The sequence below is a fragment of the Meleagris gallopavo genome, chromosome 2, assembly GCF_905368555.1.
Source record: "Meleagris gallopavo chromosome 2, MGAL_WU_HG_1.1, whole genome shotgun sequence".
NCBI classification, from domain to species: Eukaryota; Metazoa; Chordata; class Aves; order Galliformes; family Phasianidae; genus Meleagris; species Meleagris gallopavo.
The window spans coordinates 57,539,793-57,559,273 of NC_139405.1; the positions used below are offsets into that span (position 1 = coordinate 57,539,793).

The 19,481-nt window shown below is 35.1% G+C and overlaps 1 protein-coding gene across 5 annotated transcripts in view; it reads right to left on the reverse strand.

The window, feature by feature from the left end:
- The window catches only part of LAMA2 (laminin subunit alpha 2), a 337,231-nt gene that overhangs the window by 192,557 nt on the left and 125,193 nt on the right, over positions 1-19,481 (reverse strand). For all 5 annotated transcript variants that reach the window (XM_085217335.1, XM_085217334.1, XM_085217332.1 and 2 more), the window contains exons 7-12: positions 19,324-19,441; positions 18,200-18,378; positions 16,292-16,391; positions 8,479-8,639; positions 4,351-4,491; positions 2,835-3,008 (exon numbers count right to left, since the gene is read on the reverse strand). In XM_085217335.1, the coding sequence (XP_085073461.1) occupies positions 2,835-3,008; positions 4,351-4,491; positions 8,479-8,639; positions 16,292-16,391; positions 18,200-18,378; positions 19,324-19,441 (873 nt within the window). The remainder of the gene's footprint in view (positions 1-2,834; positions 3,009-4,350; positions 4,492-8,478; positions 8,640-16,291; positions 16,392-18,199; positions 18,379-19,323; positions 19,442-19,481) is intronic.

Sequence of the window (19,481 nt, forward strand, 5' to 3'; positions counted from 1 at the left end):
TCTCATCTGGTCTATACACTCTATATTGTGCTTATTACCTATATTGACTACTTGTAGGTGGCTTCTTCTCAGTGTACAAATTATCAAATTATTTTTTGCAGAGATATCAAAGGAAATCAAGCAGAGCATATACATATTGTAAGATTTTTGAAACATGGACACTTAACCCTCCCATACTGTCTTTAAAATAACAGATACTTTCAAACCACTTCACTGAGATTGGTATCTAATTTTTAATTAATTTATACTCTCCTTTTAGTGCTCTGGTCAAATAGTATCAGAGTGTAACTCAACACTTTCAGACAAATTTATAAAAATATTTTAGCATTAAATATACATGTACAGGTTGGTTGTTAAAAAAGTGCTGAAAAAAAAATAAATGATGCTTTTAAACATCTAACAATGTAATTAGAGTTGATAGAATAAGTAAATTTTTCAGTAACTACAAGTTTTAACAGGCCACTTGTTCCCATAATTGCTCTAATTCTTAGTTCAGTAGGTTATTACAAAGCAAGCAGGAAGATAAACTATTTTATCATACTTAGTAAAAACTTAATACTAGCCACTTTAAGTTTGTTCTTCTCAATTACCCACTGGTTTCTAGAAATTAAATTCCCCCAGATTACTTCCAAAATGCATTCTGCTTCAAAAATGGCTTTTAGTTCAAAAGCATTAGATAGGCATGGAGAATAACTGGCTCCTCCCCCCAAATAATTATCTGTATTAGTACAAAACAGTTGAACCTGTGTATGTTTAGGAGAATGAGAGGATACAAGTGATGTTAAAATAATCTATGTTCTAGTCTCACTTTTACATAAAAAACTTTACTGCATCATCTATAAACTCTGGTTATTTGTAATCCCTCTTTGAAGACATAAAGATTGGTTTCATATAGTCTATTACAATCCATGAAAAATGTGCTGAAGGCTGCACATTCAGAATATCCCACTTTTTTTTTTCTTTCTTTTTTTTTTTTTTAAACCAGAAGAAGCATTTTGAGAGAAATGTAGAACAAGCAGATAGTGTACATATGGCAAGCAATACTGTGGAGGCTTATTCACAACACGCCAACTTTATATTAAAAGAAACATTTTAAATAAGGATTTTGAGATATATTTGAAAACTGGAAAACGCAGAATGGTTACTGGGTCTTGTAACTCAATTCTATTTTCAGGAGTACCATTTCAGAACAGTAATTTTAACAACAAAAAAGACCATGGTTTTCTGTGACACAAGGTTGGTGAATTACAATGGAAATGTACATCTTGCTATGAGATTTCCTAAAATTTCTAAGACAAAAATTCTTAAAGAAACTCGCCTGCTCTGCAATACCGATTATCATACTACATTACAGGTAGCAATCAGTCTCAGGAAAGACTGTTTTCTTCAGGTTTCAGCTGCTTGGTTTTATCCAGCTGCAGCTGTTTAGAGAAATGTTTGAGTTTACAAATAAGGCATACAGTATTCCATTCCCACTGTATCATATGGGCTAAGCAGGTCTTTATGACTCCAATTTACATGATTCAACATGACAGTTATGATGTACTGTGGTAATTTCTGATTGCTTTCAGTATTAGTGTAGTATCAAAAATTTATATAGTTTTGTTATTAAGGAAATTGTTTCATTCATACAGAGATGTCTGAGAGTAACCACGAAGGACCTCCAAATTACACTGAAAAAATATCTTCCATGTTCAAATACTTTGTGCACATTCTTATCATTATTTTGCTCACTGAATAGAAGCAGGATGAAATTCTGTCTGGAAAAGTACCACTTCTTATCACAAGGTAAGTTCACTAGATATGGAAAATTATAGAAAAACTCTCCCTTGACCAACGAAACAGGCCTGACTACCTTTAACAAATTATTGCCTTGAACAGGATGCCCAATTCTTTGCAATGATTCTATTTAGTTTCTACATGCTCACTTACCTTCTGTCATGTTGATTTTCAGCCAGCAGGAAGAAAATAAATAAATAAGAGGTTGACTAGCTTGAAGAGAGTACAGTGGGAAAAATGCTTTGTGTTATGTTAATACTTTAGATAGTTTTTTAACATAATCAACATTATAAGAAATGGAAAGCTATTTATCTTTCTTCACATTTAAAACTCATTCAGACCTTAATCTTATTTTCCAGAAAAAAGAAAAAAAAAAAGGGGGGTTTCTGAGGGTATCACTTGCAATAATAGGAAGCCTAAAAGACCAACAGTCAGACCACTAAGGTACTCATGACTTTAGAAAGCAAATATTTGGCATAAACTTGCAAAGCATGAATATCTGTGTATGCGCAGATATGCACACATGTAGACTTGGACAATTATATGCACCAGAACTGGTGTAGAGCTCAGAACAGGATTTTCTGAGTTTTAGGGCAAAGTACTCCCTACACAAATCTCTTGCTAAACATTAAAGTTTTGTAACACACCCCCACAACATCTGATACGCAACTTGCATCTTATGAAAAGCAGATGAAGGAATGAGTTTTCAGAGCTGAAGATGAAGTAGGAAAAGTGGGAACAGGACAAGATGAAATACATGCCAACTAATTCATTCAAAAATAATAATTAAAAATAATAATAATACAGCAAACTATAAAGACTACTCTAATACTTGACACCAGAAACCCAAAATAGGCTGAAGGTCGAAGATACTTAGTTAATTTTATCTATTTTTTGCGTCTGAAGAACACTCCATATGCCTCATTCCTTCCTGCTTGAAATTTTACTGGTCAGATAGCTATCCAGCTTTATCTCAGTTCCACCCCCATTCAAAGCCTACTTTTTTTTCCCCAATAAACCAAATTAGTATTGAGGCAAGTACCATCTGCACTTACTTTGTTGCCCAAATAAGAACTGGGTGCACTCCAATAATAAGTCTGTGGCAGTACTTTACGTGCAGACACGTTGTTGATACTGAGCTGCTGACGCCCACCAATACTCTTTTGCTTAGGAGTAACTCTGATGAGACCAGATAAGCCAACTAGATACCAACCATTCATGTCTTCTATCTATGATGGCAGAAAACAGAAAACAAAACAAAACATATTACAATCAGAATTATGACATCAATCATTTCAACTGTCACCATCTCTAATTCTTTCATTTTTTTAAAAAGTGACTAGGTTTATAAATATGACTAAAGGCAATTTAAGAACAAAAGAAATAATAGGGTAAGTAACAATAAAAATTCCTCTTATCTTTTGCAGCTAGAACTCCTGAGTAGTTTGTCTGAAGTATTGTGTGCCTAATATCATCCAGAAGGAGGCAGAAGTTCAATCTTACAGTACTATGCATGATTCCTCTGAATATATTAAATGAGTTTACAATAAATAATATCAGTCTCAAGAGAGTACAGAAGATGACCTGACAAATGGATATACATTTTGAGATTATCATAGAGAATATAATTCATACTAATTTGTAATTCTGAAGTGTTACAATTTACAAGTTTAAATGTAGAGGGTTTTTAGAAAACCTAAAAAAAAAAAAAAGCTGGAGAGCATCAAAACTTTTGCATCAGCAGAGATGAACATTGTTCATACAAGAATGGCTTCTGGAGCCTGGATATGAGCAGAACAATGTACTAGTTTAACTGTAGGCTAGAAATTTTTCTAGATGCTGGCACATAGATGAACACACTAGGCATATGATTTTATTTTCAGATTTCTAGCATACTGTACAGCCAAGACCAGAAGCTACCAGATCTGAAACATATTTCCCAAACTAGATCTACAGATATGAATATGTATCATACATCTGTTACAGTGGAATCAGTGTGTAAGTTTTGAGAACTAATGTAAAGTTTAGAGTATATTTGATGCTGAAGACATTTTTTCTAGAGTACAAATAAGAAGAACACTTTTGTCTCACTTTCACTTATTTTCCTAGGGATGCAGTATGCAAAAGAAATACACTTAAAATGCCCCCTGTAAGGTAACTCTCTTCCTTATGGAAGCTAAATGTTGTACATTCAGAATGTTTCAAAATTCTTAATTATTTCATGTCTAGAAATCTAATAATGACCTATAAAAGAGGCTTGCTCTGTGGATATATTACATTTAATTTAGTACTGATTATGAGGCATATTCCAGGACTAAAGCACATGGCTTCATTTGTGATGCTTATAAGTTCTTCTGCACTCCTCCCTATTCAATCACATATTTTTCAGAACTTTGTCAGATGAAGAAAATACAAAGTTTTAAAGTATTTTCTTCATGATAAATGACAGAATGTATAGGACATAAAAAAAGATACATCGTGTTATATAATAAGATGCACACTGGTGCCAACAGAAAGTGAGAACCCACAAAAACACAGAATCAATGACATATACAGCAGGAATTTTCTTACATTTCTGTATGTAAAGTGAGAGCCTGTGCAGACATTTGTTTTCCCAGAGCAGAAACATTCCTCACAGCCTTTGGGATTATTTTGCTGCAGATTGAAGAAGCCTGATTTGCAATGATCACAGTTTTCTCCTTCAACATGTTCCTGAAAATGCACATTAGAATATTACTTCAGTTGTCATGGATTAGAACTTGAGATAACCAGCTTCATACTCTCTTTTGCTTTAATGCAGAACTACAAAGATATTTATAGGAATTGCTGTTCTTATTTGTAAATATTAAAATTAAATCCTCTACACAATAAGCTAATAAACTTACCTATAAATGGCAGAAGACAGAATTTGGACTTCATAAGATTTTTAATTCTTCTTCTATATGAATACATGTACTTTCACAGACAAATCTAATTTATCTCCTGTATGCTTAAGGGAGGGAGAAGGGAAGGAAGTATGGGACAAAATGTTGTGGCCTCAACAACCTTAGTTTATATGTATGGCTGAAGAAATCAACATTCACAGGTGACACAAACTACAAGTACTTTGTGTTAGCTATACCAGTCATTCTGTCATCAGTTTTTCAGTGGCCAATGACTAATGGTGGAATCCAAGCTAAATTCAAGAGTGGAAAGGGCTGCATTTTCGCATGTGTTTGACAGCCATGCAGCCAAGTTACAAACTCTTCTCCATAGAAAGCAGGCACTGAACTTGAAAATTCTAAACTTAGCATTTTGTAATTATGCTTTTCAGAGAAAAACCTGCATTGTGCAGTAAGTCCTACCTACCTTACCCAATCAATTTGTCCTATAGGAAAGATAAAGCATTCTATTCAACAAGAAATACATTGCAAAATAAATATATTATGGCTTAATAATTCAATATAGACAGGACAGATTTTTTTTTTTCCCATTTCTAAAGCATCATATACAGTTTCTTTAATCCTGGAGATAGTGCTCTCTAGTGTGCACATAGGACAAAATCTTGGCTGCAAGTCAGCAGAGAATGAACACATTATGAAAAGCCTGCCCACACAGTGTAGTCTAAGCTTGCTTGAAATTTGTTGCTCTGAAATAAGTTCAATTTCAACAAAAGCCATTTGATAGCCTCCAGGCTAAGATGCTGCAAAGATGGAGGAAAAAAAGGAAAGTTATAGGAGATGGATTAAGAGAGGCAATAAAAGGGAAGGTGATAAATAAATATGGAGAACAACAACAAAAAAAATTAAAAAATGAATAGACTGTCACTACTGTACATAAAAAACACTTTTACATTGGTTGCTCTGAAAGTAATGCTTTCTATTTATTTTCAGGGAAAATACAACAGATAGAAAGAACACTGTTTGACAGAGAAAATTCTCAGCTACAAAACGTTATTTTCCAACATAGTCACCACCATTACGTACACATTTTTGCCAATGAAAAGCAAGAGCCTGCATGCCAGTCTCATAAAAATCTGCATGGCCATCCAGAACATGGCTTGAATTTCACATACCAGTCACCACTGCTGAAAAACAATAGCCATTAACTCACTGTGCTCAAATACACTGTTTGGTCTCCATAATTGTTCAGCAAGCATCTGTGAATGCCAACAGGTGAATTTTTTTCCACAGGGAGGAATTCAGCGACAGCCTGTTTGCTTCATAGGCACTTCCATATGAGAAGTCATTTAGTCAGACTGCCCCTCCACTGCCATCTGTCACACAGCAACAGAATGTAATGGAATATGGGTGAGAAGGTTCCACCTCTACTGCCACACCACCAACATCCACCTCTGATTTTGTGGGGCCAACATAAAATAGGAGGCATTACTTTCAGAGCAAGCCTTTTACATTAAAAACATATTTAGCAAAGTATCTTTACTCCATCTCTATTATTGTACTATATCTATTCTCCTCTTCAATAACTTAATATAAAAGTCTCTTCAACAAACCAAAAACCTCCGTAGAACAACTCAAAGCTGTGAGTCAGTAGCTTTTACCTTTGACATCTCATTAACAATGATATTTTTACATTTTCACCACCAATTTCAGTATAAATCAATTAATTGTCATAGGTTTGCTGAAATCAGTCAGATACTCGTGATTCATCTGAAAAATAACAGTATTATAACGTATGGGAGTTTGCAGGCATGCAAATGCTCTCAAGCTCAAATGTAGAAACTACAGTTGTGAATGCTGCTCATAAAAGTTTCAGACCTTTCTGAAGTGTTCAGTGTGTACAGATTGGGAAGTGGAAAAAACAAATAAACAAAAGACCACAAGAGAGCCAAAAAGCAGATATATCTGTACAAGTGAAAAGCTGTCCTATTCTGCAGTCACAAGAATCAATGAGTAAAACTTGGATAATTCTTTTCAGTAGGTATGAAGTTCACTGAATAATGGACACATGAAGTAGGAGAAGAGATCTAACCTATCCTTCAGGTATTGAAGCAATGTTTCTATAGACTAATTTGTTTCTCAATCTGATTTTTAGTCCATTTTTAACTGATACCAAACTTTGACCATATATCTCCAGAAAATTTTCTGCACCAATCCATGATAAAACAGGCATGTATACTTGCCCCTCATCTTTTTGTACATCAGTTTATTCTGGCTAATGTGGTAGAAATAACAATCTAATGCTCACTTACTTTTTGCTGCTCACCCTAAGAACTTTTTTCAGCAGTCAATTTCCTTAACAAGAAAACTATCTTCAGTAAATTTCAGACCTCATTATATGTAATTGAAAAATGTGATTAAAAGAGGGGAAGTGTTTTTCCTAAGACCTACTATTAACTTGTTCAGACATCCCTCTTTAGTCTTCATATGGAGCATAGCTAATCTGATGATTTCAGTGTCCTTTTGACCATAGTCTTCTTTGACTTGAGTTTGAAGATTTCTAGTGAAAATAAATGTGTATGTATCAGTATCTAAGCTGTCTCAAAGGATATTATTTTTTTCTACTATATGCACTTAAAAGGAGGTTACGGGAATAAAAAATGAGGTAAAGAATAACCAAGGAAGAAAAAAACTGTGTACAAAGTGTGTATGCTTTGGGATAGGAATAATATCTCTATTACTTATTCACTTATTTTAGACTGATTTTACCAACAAGTCAGTTTGGTATTATACAAATAAAGTAAAAAATAAGAACTATTCAGCAATAGTTATCTTTTATTTAGCATATGACATCTTAACCATTGTTTTAATTTAGAATGTAGTAAATTTTGGCCTTCTAGACTTAATAGTCAATTTATTAGAACTCTAATATGGATAGATTTTATTTTTGACAGAAAGCATGCAACTGTTACATAAAGTGAGGATAAGGTTAATTCTCTGATTAGATTTCAGTGCTGCTCAGCTGTCACACCAGAGTGCATGCTGCATGAACTGATGGAGTCAAGTACTTCTTGTACATCTTGTACTTAGGGATATTATGTAAGTATTTTAAAATTCACATTTTTTTCTAATCCTGTTAATTAAATTTGGCAAAGAAACTTCCACAAGTATGAAACACAAAAACTGACCCGCTATACCATAAATTGTCCTTTGGTCATGTTCATGCTAACTTAGTAAACTGATTTACAGAATATCACCATTTGTAAAGCATTTTTTTTATTTTGTAAGAGGTAGATGCAATTGTTTTATTTAAAAGTGTTTTCTTTTATCAATGTATAATTTGCTGGAGGTACATAGAAACAAACAAAAGAAAAAAACATTTTAAAACAACACTTCTTAGAAATTAAGAAATTCACCCTCTGTATGGAATTAAAACAGCCAAAATGCTGTTTTAAGACACCACCTGTTCAAAGGATTTTCTCATTTGAGGTCATATTTCAGGATAGTTTTAGAGTCCATAATACTTCAAACATGTAGATTCTAGACAGATGAGACGTTGCAAATAATTCACAAACTCCCTTCTAAGACATGCAACGGGCTACTAGATACCTAGTTTAATTACAGTGAGTTCCAGGGTGATACAGAATATTCCATGGCTTCACAGGACCAAGAACAACAGTTCTATGAGTACTGACTGTCATAGATATTAATGCACATAGGTAGGACAGTGGAACATCGCTATATGATAGAAAATCATTGATTGCAATCTTTCAGTATCATTAATATCATCCTATGGCTCACAAGAATTTGATATTCATACCTTACAGACGCAGAGACCTACACAAGGGTCAATATTCACACTGCCTTCCACTGAGCAGTTGCAGGGCAGGCAGTCAGGATATCCTGTATAACCCAGTGCACATCTACTGCAGTGCTCTCCTGCATAGCCAGTCTTGCAGTGGCAGAAGCCAGGCAACATGTCTATGGAAGAGGGAAAAAAACATGATACACTTTTGATTTATTATCACTATTATTGGATATGTTTATTAGAGTTCTTAAAGCAACACTGTTTGCAGGTGTAACATACTTATATATACGCTGGTATGTAGGTGTAACAAACTCTGGCTCAGACTTATACGACTCAACTCAGTATCCTGTCTGAGAGCTGAGTATAACTATTATGAGCTTCCTGAAATCTGTATATTAAAGATCTACTAAACTGTAACTTGCATATAGCAGATAGAAAAAGCACCTCTTCCATTAACTTGCCTAACTGCCTTTGAATATGCTTTTGCTTCCTGAACCCATTAAGCTCCACAGCAGTACGTTCTGCATTTAGCCATGTGTAGTGTGAAATTAAATACCGATATACAGTAAAACTGTATTTGTTGTCCTTTAAATGTCATATCATAGAAAACAGCAAATAAATGTTCCCTTCTCACTATCTCCATGTAATCTGTGATTTCTATCCTATCTCACATGAAATTTTATTTTGCATGTCAAAAACTTCTATGCCTATTTAATGTCTTTAAAAAGAAACCGTTCTGAATAGGTGAAAATCCCTATTACTTCTCCACTTCCATTTCTAATAAATTATTTAAGGAGAAGGTATAGTGCAGACTTACAAATGGCATGATTGTTTTTTCACTTTTGCTTTTAAAACATTAGTAATATTTCTTAAGGTTGTGTTGACCTTTTACTACTGCTGAGCCAGCACTGAGCTGATACTTCCAAGGCACAGTCCAAGGTAATTGTAAGAGCTGTTTCACAATTGCTAATGTCTTATTCAAAAATTACTGCAGTCACTGTACAAGTAGAACTACATTTTTCTCTGCTTAACTTTTCATTTAATTGCTACAGAATTTCATCAGTTATTTTATTACCCATCCACTGACTATCTTAAGATCTCTGAACATTTTGCAGCTCTTTCATTTTACTGTGCTGAAAGATTTTGTACTTGCAAACTTTGTCACTTTGTCACCTTCCTACTCGTCCCCTTTGCAGGTTAAATATGAATATTCTCAGCAGTTCATACTGATCATCAGTGTGAAAATGGTCCATTTATTCTCTTAACCAAGTACTCATCTGTGACAGAATTTTTCTTCCTCTTTCTATTCTACTTTTCTCATGCTATTTGCTGAAGACTCTTGACAAAAATTTTGAACATCAAAGGATTTTATTAGTCAAGGTAACCTTGACTTCTTCAAACAGATTCATAAGGAATGCTGCCCTTCACAAAAAAAAAAACAAAACCAAAAACAAAAAGAAAACAAACAAACAAAAAAAACAAACCAAAACAAACAAACAAACAAAAACCAAAACTACTGATCCTGAGCTTTGCCCATTTTAGCCACAGACTGTTAAAAATATAAATCTTTATTTTTGTTCTACTGATTTTCTTGATACAGAAACCAGATTTCATGATTTTAATTTCCTGGAACCCTCTACTTTTCTTTTACAAACTGGATAAACAGTTTATAATTATATAAGATTAATTTGGATTTTGCGAAGTGCTATAAACTTCATTTATAATGCTTCAGCAACTTCAATTTTAACTACCTCCTGATACCATGCATACGCCATGCCATATATGTCTAAAGCTCTTCTATTATTATTCGTCATCTTGCTCTAAAACTGACACATCTGTTTGAGACACTTCTTCCAACTTGCCCAATGTTTCCATTAAAAAAATGGGAAATTCACTGAGTTCTTCTATTCACCGATACAGAGAATTCATCTAGCTTTTTTTGCTATTTCTTCCTTGATATCTCCTGTTATAAATTGATTACACCTTAATCATTTTAAACTACTAAATTTCAGAGTCCAGTCATCTTTTAGATTTTGATTTATCTAAAGAAGTACTTCTCAGCAACATTTAAATATTTGCATATTATTTTTTTAAATACTTTAACATGTGGCTAAAATTTTGACCTTACGGAAACAGTCAGTATTTACGTCCTTTTCTATTATCCTCTGTTCCTTTTTTTCAAGGAACTTCTTTTTAGAATTTAAATAGATTTTTTTCTTTCCTAGCTTAGTTATGTCACTTGAATTGAACTAGAAGAATGTATTTTCCTTGTACCTGCACCTAATATCCAGGCTATAAACTCTATGCTTTCCATTTGTTGGATTGTTCATTTTTATTTAGTTTCTAAAAGATTCCTTGTTTTAAATAAGCTGAATTTCAGGGTGGCCTTTACAGTCCTACAAGGATTTTGAATTTGATGGCTCTTCAAGAAAATATTTTAAACCAGTTCCATATGAATAAACCAGGTTTCTTTTTTTCTTTTTTTTTTTTTTCTTTTTTTTTTTTTATGGTTTCTCTAACTAAAAGCTTGAAATAGTAGTCACTTACAGGAGTTTAAAATTATATTACCTATTAAACTGTACTGAAATTGAGTTTATCTCATTGCTTATTTGATAGCCCATAGCACATCACAGATCACTTCTTGATCTTGATCACTGCTTATATATAGAAATTCAGTGCATTAATTTATTTGTGTTACTATCACAAAATCATTTGCTCCCTGGATTTTGACTATGGTCTAGCTGCTTCCCAAATTTCTGAGTTACTCTCTTAGCTAGTCACTGGTGAGGCCCTGCACCTCAGGGTCTTTTATAAACTGGGTCAATGCACAATCTTGGTTTATGAAAGAAAACCCTGCTCCTCCAGATACAAGAGTCTTATTTCTCCAGAATAAAAAATCAGGCAGAGGAGGCAGGAAATCAGCATGACTGAGCAGGGACTTGCTGGTGAGATTGAGGGAAAAGAAGGAAAAGTATAAGTAGTGGAAGTCGGGGATGAGTGGCCTGGGGGGAATACAAGGATGCTGTCAGGATGTGCAGGAATGGGATCAGGAAAGCCAACGCTCACATGGAATTAAGTTTGGCAAGGGATGTAAAAAACAACAAGGGTGTTTTTTGGGTACACTGTCCACAAGAGACAGGCAATGGAGAGTGTATCCCCTCTGATAAATGAAAAGGGAAAACTGGCCTCCTGAGATGCGGAGAAGGCTGAGGTACTTTGAGTTCTTTGCCTAAGATTTCACTGCCAGTCAGGCTTCCCAAGTCTCTCGTGTCCCTGAAATTCCAGGAGGGGGTTGAGAGAGCAACATCTCTCCCAGTGTAAGAGCACAGCAAATTCAAGACTATCTCAGGAGGCTGAATGTGTATAACTTTAAGGGGCCAGACGATATATACCCTATTGTCCTGAAGAAGATGGTTGATGCAGTTGCCAACTCACTCTCCATTGTATCTGAATTTCAGGCTGTCAGGTGAAGTCCTTGGAGACTGGAAAAAGGGAAACATCTCTCCCATTTTTAAGAAAGGGAGAAAGGAAGATCTGGTGAACTATAGGCCAACGAGCCTCACACCTGTGCCTGGGAAGATCATGGATGGAAATAGTGGACCAAGAAAGGGTAACCGATGTCTGGACTTATGCAAGGCCTTTTACATGGTCTTGCACCATGCCCTTATCTCTAAATTGGAGAGATACGGATTTAAAGGGTAGACTGTACAGTTGATAAAGAATTGGCTGGATGGTTGTAGCCAGAGGGCTGTTGCCAATGGCTCTACATCCAAGTGGAGAGTGGTCATAAGTAGTGTCCGCTAGGGATCAGTTTTGGAATCGATGCTTTTCAACATCTTTATCAATGACTGTGGGATTGTATACCCTCAGTAAGTTTGCTGATGACATCAAGCTAAGTGGTACAGTTGTCACAATAGAAGGAAAGGATACTATCCAAAGGGATCTGGACAGTCTTGAAAAATGGGCCCATGAGAACCAAATGAAATTCAATAAGGCCAAGTGCAAGGTGTGGCAGCCTGGAGAATCAATGGTATCCTGGGCTACATTAAAACAGTGGTGGCTAAAAGGGAGAGGGAGGTGACTGTTTCCCTCTACTCTGTCCCTGTCCCCATCTGGACTACTGTGTCCAGGCCTGGGGTCCCCAGCACAAGAACAACGCAGAGTTTTGTGAGTGCGTCCAGTGGAAGGCCATGAAGATGATCAGAGGGCTGGAGCACCTCTTCCATGGAGAAAAGTTGAGAGAGTTGGGTTTTTTTAGCCTGGAGAAGGCTCTGGAGAAACCTCATTACTGTGATCTTCCAATACTTGAAAGAAGCTTACAAGCAGGAGGAGGACTGACTTTTTACACAGGCAGATACTAACAGGAGAAGGGGAATGGATTTAAACTGAAAGAGAGGAGGTTTAGTTTAGAAGTTAGGAAGAAATTCTTCACTCAGAGGGTAGTGAGTCAATGGAACATGTTGCCCAGAGAAGTTGCAGATACCCTGTACCTGGAGGCCTTCAAAGCCAAGCCTGATGGGTTGCTGGGCAGTCTGACCTAGTGACTGGCAACCCAGCACATGACAAGGAAGTCGGAACTAGATAATCTTTGAGATTCCTTTCAACCCAAGCCATTCCATGATCCTATGATTCAGATGAAGTAATTGTGCTGTACATCCCATTTGAGCAGCAAAAGACACAGGCAAGTTTGCCTTTTTATAAAAGGTCCTGCCTTAATTGGAAGTATAATGTATCCTTTCTTAAATTTCACAACTCAAGTCTCAGCAAATTCAAAGTCAATAACATGTTTCAGCATGGAATAAAACTCCCGAATACTCATTTAAATTTAAGACTCTCCTTCACTGCCTAGTCAGTCCATTGTTTTTAGATTTTCATCAAGAACCTTCCTTTCCTCTCTTTTCTTAGCAACTGTGGAAGAGAGATCAGGATTTGAAACGCAACTTTCACCACCCTAGTAAATTCCTTTCTCATATGGTTCATACTGTAGTTGGTATCTACCCATTAAGAAGCCTCACATGCTACAGAGGGAGGAAGCTATGGAGACTTTAACTTAATAGATATTTTTCTAGATCTTATGATTCTTAATATAGTAAGTCTGTATGATACATTTGGCTCACCTTCTTTAATTTACAACACTATCATACTGGCAAAACTTAGGCTCATGTTTCTTTACAGTGTGTAAATTCTTTGTTGGTGTACCCTTGATTATCTTTACTAAGCTTCTGTAGTGCTTAGTATGTCAACAGGTTAATTAAATTCTAAATGATAGTAAATGTTTCAGGTCCTTCTTTTGTTGCCATTGTAAAGAACTTATATTTCAGTATACATTATGGCTTTGGTCTATTATTTCATAGGCCTTGTCTGAATAGGGCTTTTCACTGTTTTCTACCTGAATGTTATCATTTTCTGACATATCTCTGAATGTACAGAGATATAAAAATTCATTCTGGAGGATGAGTCATCTTGAGTTTTATCAGCTTCTTTCTAGCCTACCCATCTTTCAAAATTATATGAAAATAAACCCATGCAAAATCATGCTCCAAAACCTTGAAAAAACTTGCAATCCAGAGACTGGCCTTGTCATTCTCATTCCTACTCAATAGCATATATATTTCAAAAATAATATTATGGAAGTTGGTGGGACTGCCTGCTGAACAAAGGTCTATTAAGCTTGAATAAAGACTGGCCCTTATTTATGCTACAAGGTCTGAGAAAGTTTTTCAGCAAAAGATCACAATTTGGGCTTATATTATACTTAAAGAGGTAGTAGCAAAAACAAACAAACACACAAACAAAAAAAAAAAACAACACTTCAGTGCACAATAGCATCTGAATTATGAAATTCTATAAGTCTGCAAACTTTGCAGATCTTGAAGGTACTTAAAAGACAATAAAAATGGCTATTTGCTAAAATCTAGTTAGTACTGCTTGAAAAAAAGAGTAATGATTTACAAGGGAAGTCTAAATGTCATAGATAAAGTAGCTCAAAATGCATAGATTCAATCTTCACTTTCATATGGACAATTGTAAGTGATCTCAATGTCACAAGAATAGGCAATAGACAGTTGTCTATTATTACCTATTATTAGTATGGACTGAACATAAGTCAACAAGTTAATTTTAAAATACAATACATGATTACCTGTCAGTTATTTTACCAGTACCACAATTTGTAAACATATCATGATTCATAGAAAGTTTTTGGCTCTAATATTTATCTATACTGTTTCTGAAAGTATCATCTATTTTTGCTATGAAACAATATATGAAAAACATTCTTGGACATGCAAAGTGAAAATATACTATAAAAATATGAATAATACTATTTCATTTCAGAATGATCAGTGAGATCATTATGAAACATACAGCATTCAGATTTATTTTCCTTAAGAACAGTTCACAGTGACTTTATATCCCAATGACTATTATATTTCCATTTTAGTTTAAAGGTTTTTATCTTACAAACTAGTTTATTTTCCAGACTTATAAGAAATACCCCTACAACCTGGAAGAGACTATGGTGGGACAGGTGTCCATGCTAAAGACTATAGAGAACCTCAAGAAGGAGAGTGGGGATAGATCCTGATGATCCTGATGGAACAAGGTCTCGTGGAGAACCCACAGTGCAGATAATTTTTTCCTAAGGACTGCAGCCCCTGTAAAAGACCCACGCAACAACAAGGGAAAAGTGGCAGAAGAAATGGGTGGCAGATAGTAGCTGTTAAGGACTGACCCAGCTCCCTCTGCCAGATGTGGTACAGGTGAGGAGGTAGAGGAGCTGAGAATGAAGGAATGAGATTGAGCCTGCAGATATATTTTACTTTTTGTCTGTGATCATCACTATCCAAATCTATTTAAATTGGCAATAAATAAAATTAATTTTCCCCAAGTCAAGTCTGACAGTAACTGGGAAAAGATCTCCTCATCTTTATCATCAGCCAGGAAATTTTTCATCTTATTTTCTACCTTTTCCTATTTAGGTGGAGGAGTAAGATAACAGCTGGACTGACAGCTGACAACTGACCAAGGTCAATCTGATACTAATCATTGTTGTAATAGTAATCAGGCTCCATCACTGTATCCAGAAATTTTAGTTTTATGGAACTGAGCTAGGTAGTACTTGATTATTATAGTATATTTTCATTGATCTCCGTTTCACAAAAAGACTGCTACAACATCTCTTATCAATAGATTCCAATTAGCCCAATTAAAATATCTCATAAGAACTGATCTTGAGTTTTATTGGCTTCCTATTATATTTTCAGAAGTTTGTCAGCAAAAGCAGCAGAAATATACTGCAAACCATTGTTTCCAAAGCACAAAGCAGGAATTTATTTCATATAAGAAGATAGTTTTTTTCATGGCTAGCATAAAGAGCTTGTAATCCTATATAGATATTATAGATGGCAGATGATATATCACATTTCAAGCAAATTTTTTCTAGGGTTCAAATTCAAATATGCATGGAGAAGTAAAGTGATGTAAAGATTACACTTGTACTAGTTTTAATCTCTGATGTAAAAGAAGAGAGCACTGTAAAGAGAAAACTCCCAAATATTTCATGGGCAATACTCTCCCAAATGTACCACGTTTACAAGCCATAGATCTGAAGGAAGTTTCAGAAAACCTGGAAATATAAAGTCTGAATTTCCAAAGAAAATTATCATAAGAATGCAGGTGTATCATTATCCATATGAGTAAACAACAAGAAAAAAAAAATCTTTAGAATCTCTTTTTTTTAAAGAGGAAGGAAAAATATGACTTAGTTTTTCTTTGACCACTGCTGAATTTCAGCTTTAATATCCTTGTCTTTTAGGAATATTACCTCCTTCTGCATGTTTTTCATCTTTGACACAGGTTTCATGTAAAGACCCATTTGGATCACAGGAACAAGGGTGGCATGGATATGGGCTATCTGGCAATACCTATGGAAAGAGAGATATTACAAAACAAAATCATACTTTTAATGAGTGGAAACACTTATTTACTTTTTAAACAAAAATTAGGAGAGAGCTGCATTCTGTGTAGGAAACTTAAACAAAAAAGGATGGTTGCCTAACTCAGCCCATGCAGTCTTGACTTAAACGTTCCATTTTAGATTTTCAACAGAAACACATAAGTTTAGATAAAATTAGGATTTCAACGAAACCAAAACAAGTATACAGTTATTAACAGCGACTTGTACCATTAAAAGAAATAATCAAGTATCGTAGAATCATAAACTGGTTAGGGCTGGAAGGGACCTTTAAGATGATCTAGTTCCAATCCCCTTCTATAGACAGGGACAACTTCCACTAGACCAGGTTGCTCAAAACCCCATCCAGCCTGGCCTTGAACACTTCTAGGAAGGGGGCATCCACAACCTCTCTGGGCAACCTGTTCTAGTGTCTCACCACGCTCACAGTAAAGAATTTCTTCTTAAAATGTAGTCTAAATCTACCCTCTTCCAGTTTAAAGCCATTTCGCCTCATCCTGTCACTACCTAGCCTTATAAAAAGTCCCTCCTCAGCTTTCATGTAGACCTCCCTTCAAGTACTGGAAGGCCACTATAAGGTCCCCTCAATGCCTTCTTCAGGCTGAAGAACCCCAGCTCTCTCAGTGTGTTTGTGTAGGGGGGTGCTCTAGCCCTCTGAATTTAAAGTAGATTTTAAATATCAATCATTTGAAGTAGATTTTAAACATTCACCAGTTAAAGTAACCTTGACAAATAGTCTTTCTGGTCAACATGATTCAAATAACTAATTGCTGTTTGTCAGTCAATAACTAAACAAAAAGGGAAGTGAAAAAAAGCAAACAATTTCCTATCCTTCCAGAAAAGGTTATCTTAAACAAAATTGATCTTTAGTTTAATACTACACTGAGGATATAAACTACATATATTTTTATCTATATCTATAATGTATAAAGAGAGATATAGTTCCTATTAGTCAGATGGCAACCGATTAATGAATAAATCAAGTGTCATACTGTTGAATAGATCAGTACTCCTCTTCTACAAGCTGTTAGACTAAAAACACTGTATCAGGGAGAATGTAATTATTGTTATTTGCTGATGTTTTCTGTTTGAGGATTGAAAAGCAATCATACCAGTGGGCATGATTTCCTCAACTGAAACTACACAGACGAAATGTCAGGAATTTAAGCACACACAATTAGTGTAGCTATTTAAAGCACAGGCACATCCTATATTGACAATACAACTTAATATAACGTTCATCTTCTGACAGCTTCGTTTTAGAATAAAATACAACCTTCTATGCTGAAGCACAAAAACCAATTCTTGTTGCACTAAAAATTAAAAGCATTCCTGGGACATTTCAGTTATTATTTTTTCTGTATTACCTTTTAAAAATAAAAATTATAGACAAACTTTCTCCAATATTGAGTGTTGCAATATTTCTTTAGTCTTTGAGAACACATCTTGAAATTCATTACTGAGGAAAAAGTTCTGTTTACAGGACTACATCCACCTTTTAGCTGAAATATTAGATGGAGTCTCTGACCTCAGTGCATTCTTTCGTCAACAAGATTTAGTTTCATATTTCTGTAAACATTAACATTAGAGATTTCCAGCTGTGAAAAGCAATTTCTACACTGTCAGAATTAGAAGTTAACACTCATAAGATAGCATCCAAATTCTGTCACCTCTTTTTTTAATACTAAATTCTCCATGCTGAAGTGATAGTTTGAACACAACAAATTACAGGGAAGTGATAAAAGAACATGCATTTACCCCTTTAGGTCTGAAGTAGCCATCAACACAGGTCTCACAGTTTATGCCGTCAGTGTGGCCTGTACAATTAACACACACTCCACCCCCGATGTATTCTCCAAAAATATTCAAACTCTGATTTCTGTCTGCCACATTCTGATCATAGTAACATTCCTCAGTCTTCCCATGACAGTTGCATGCTAAAAGAGAAGGAAGTATATTAGCAAAGATCGAGTTATTACAATCAGTCTTTTAGCATTTCATTCATTTGTACCATAGGCATTATAACTGAGAACACATTCAGGCATTGATTTTCTACTTCATCTACAAAAAGCAATGTGGTCTAGTCACAAATGCGGCCTGAAAATCTGCATATTGTATTCTTTTCTTAATATTTTGTCTTAGAGGACAATGTCGTGGACAGATATAAATTAATTCCATTTTTATTTTCATAGAATCATAAAATCACAAGGTAGGAAACGACCTATAAGATCATCTAGTCCAACCATTTTCTCATTACAACTGCTACCACAAGCACTAAACCATATCTCGCAGCTCCTCATCCAGACACCTCTTGAACACTGCCAGGGACAGCGACTCCACCACCTCCCTTGGCTGGCCATTCCAGGGCCTGACCACTCTCTGAGAGAAAAAGTTTTCCCTCATGTCCCTCATGTCTTCCTCATGTTCCTCATGTCTTCCTTTTTAAAATTGATGATCTAGAATTTTTTTAGTAGGTGCGCACACATACAGGTCATAAAATAGCAACTTAAAATAAGAGGAATCATAAGAAAAAATTAACAGAATGGTATGAGTAAATTAAAATAACTTCCATGAAAGCTAAAAGATGTCCAAAAAGCATTAGGTCAGAATAAAATATATAAGAATTAGGTCAGAACAAAAGAGATTTCCCGTAAAATTTTTGAGAAGTTCAGATCTAAACTGAAATATTCTGAGTTCAACAAAAGTACGATTCTACATGTTATTTTTTTTTTACTGACTTTTTTTTGAGTCAGTCTAAATAAGGGAACAACACTGATTCATCAATAAATGTGGTTAGATATAAACTGCAAAATCATTTGGGACTCAATTTTAGTTTTCACCAGCAGCTACAGTAATCCTCTTCTGTTCTGCTTTCAACTTACGTTCACATTCATGCTTAACCAGGAAAGTCCCAGCATGCCAAGGTTTTTGATTGAAACCAGGACAACACCGATCACATGTCTCTCCACAAGTGTTGTGCTCACACTGACAGACAGATTTCTAATTTAAAAGAAAAACAAATAATTACAAAATGCAATGA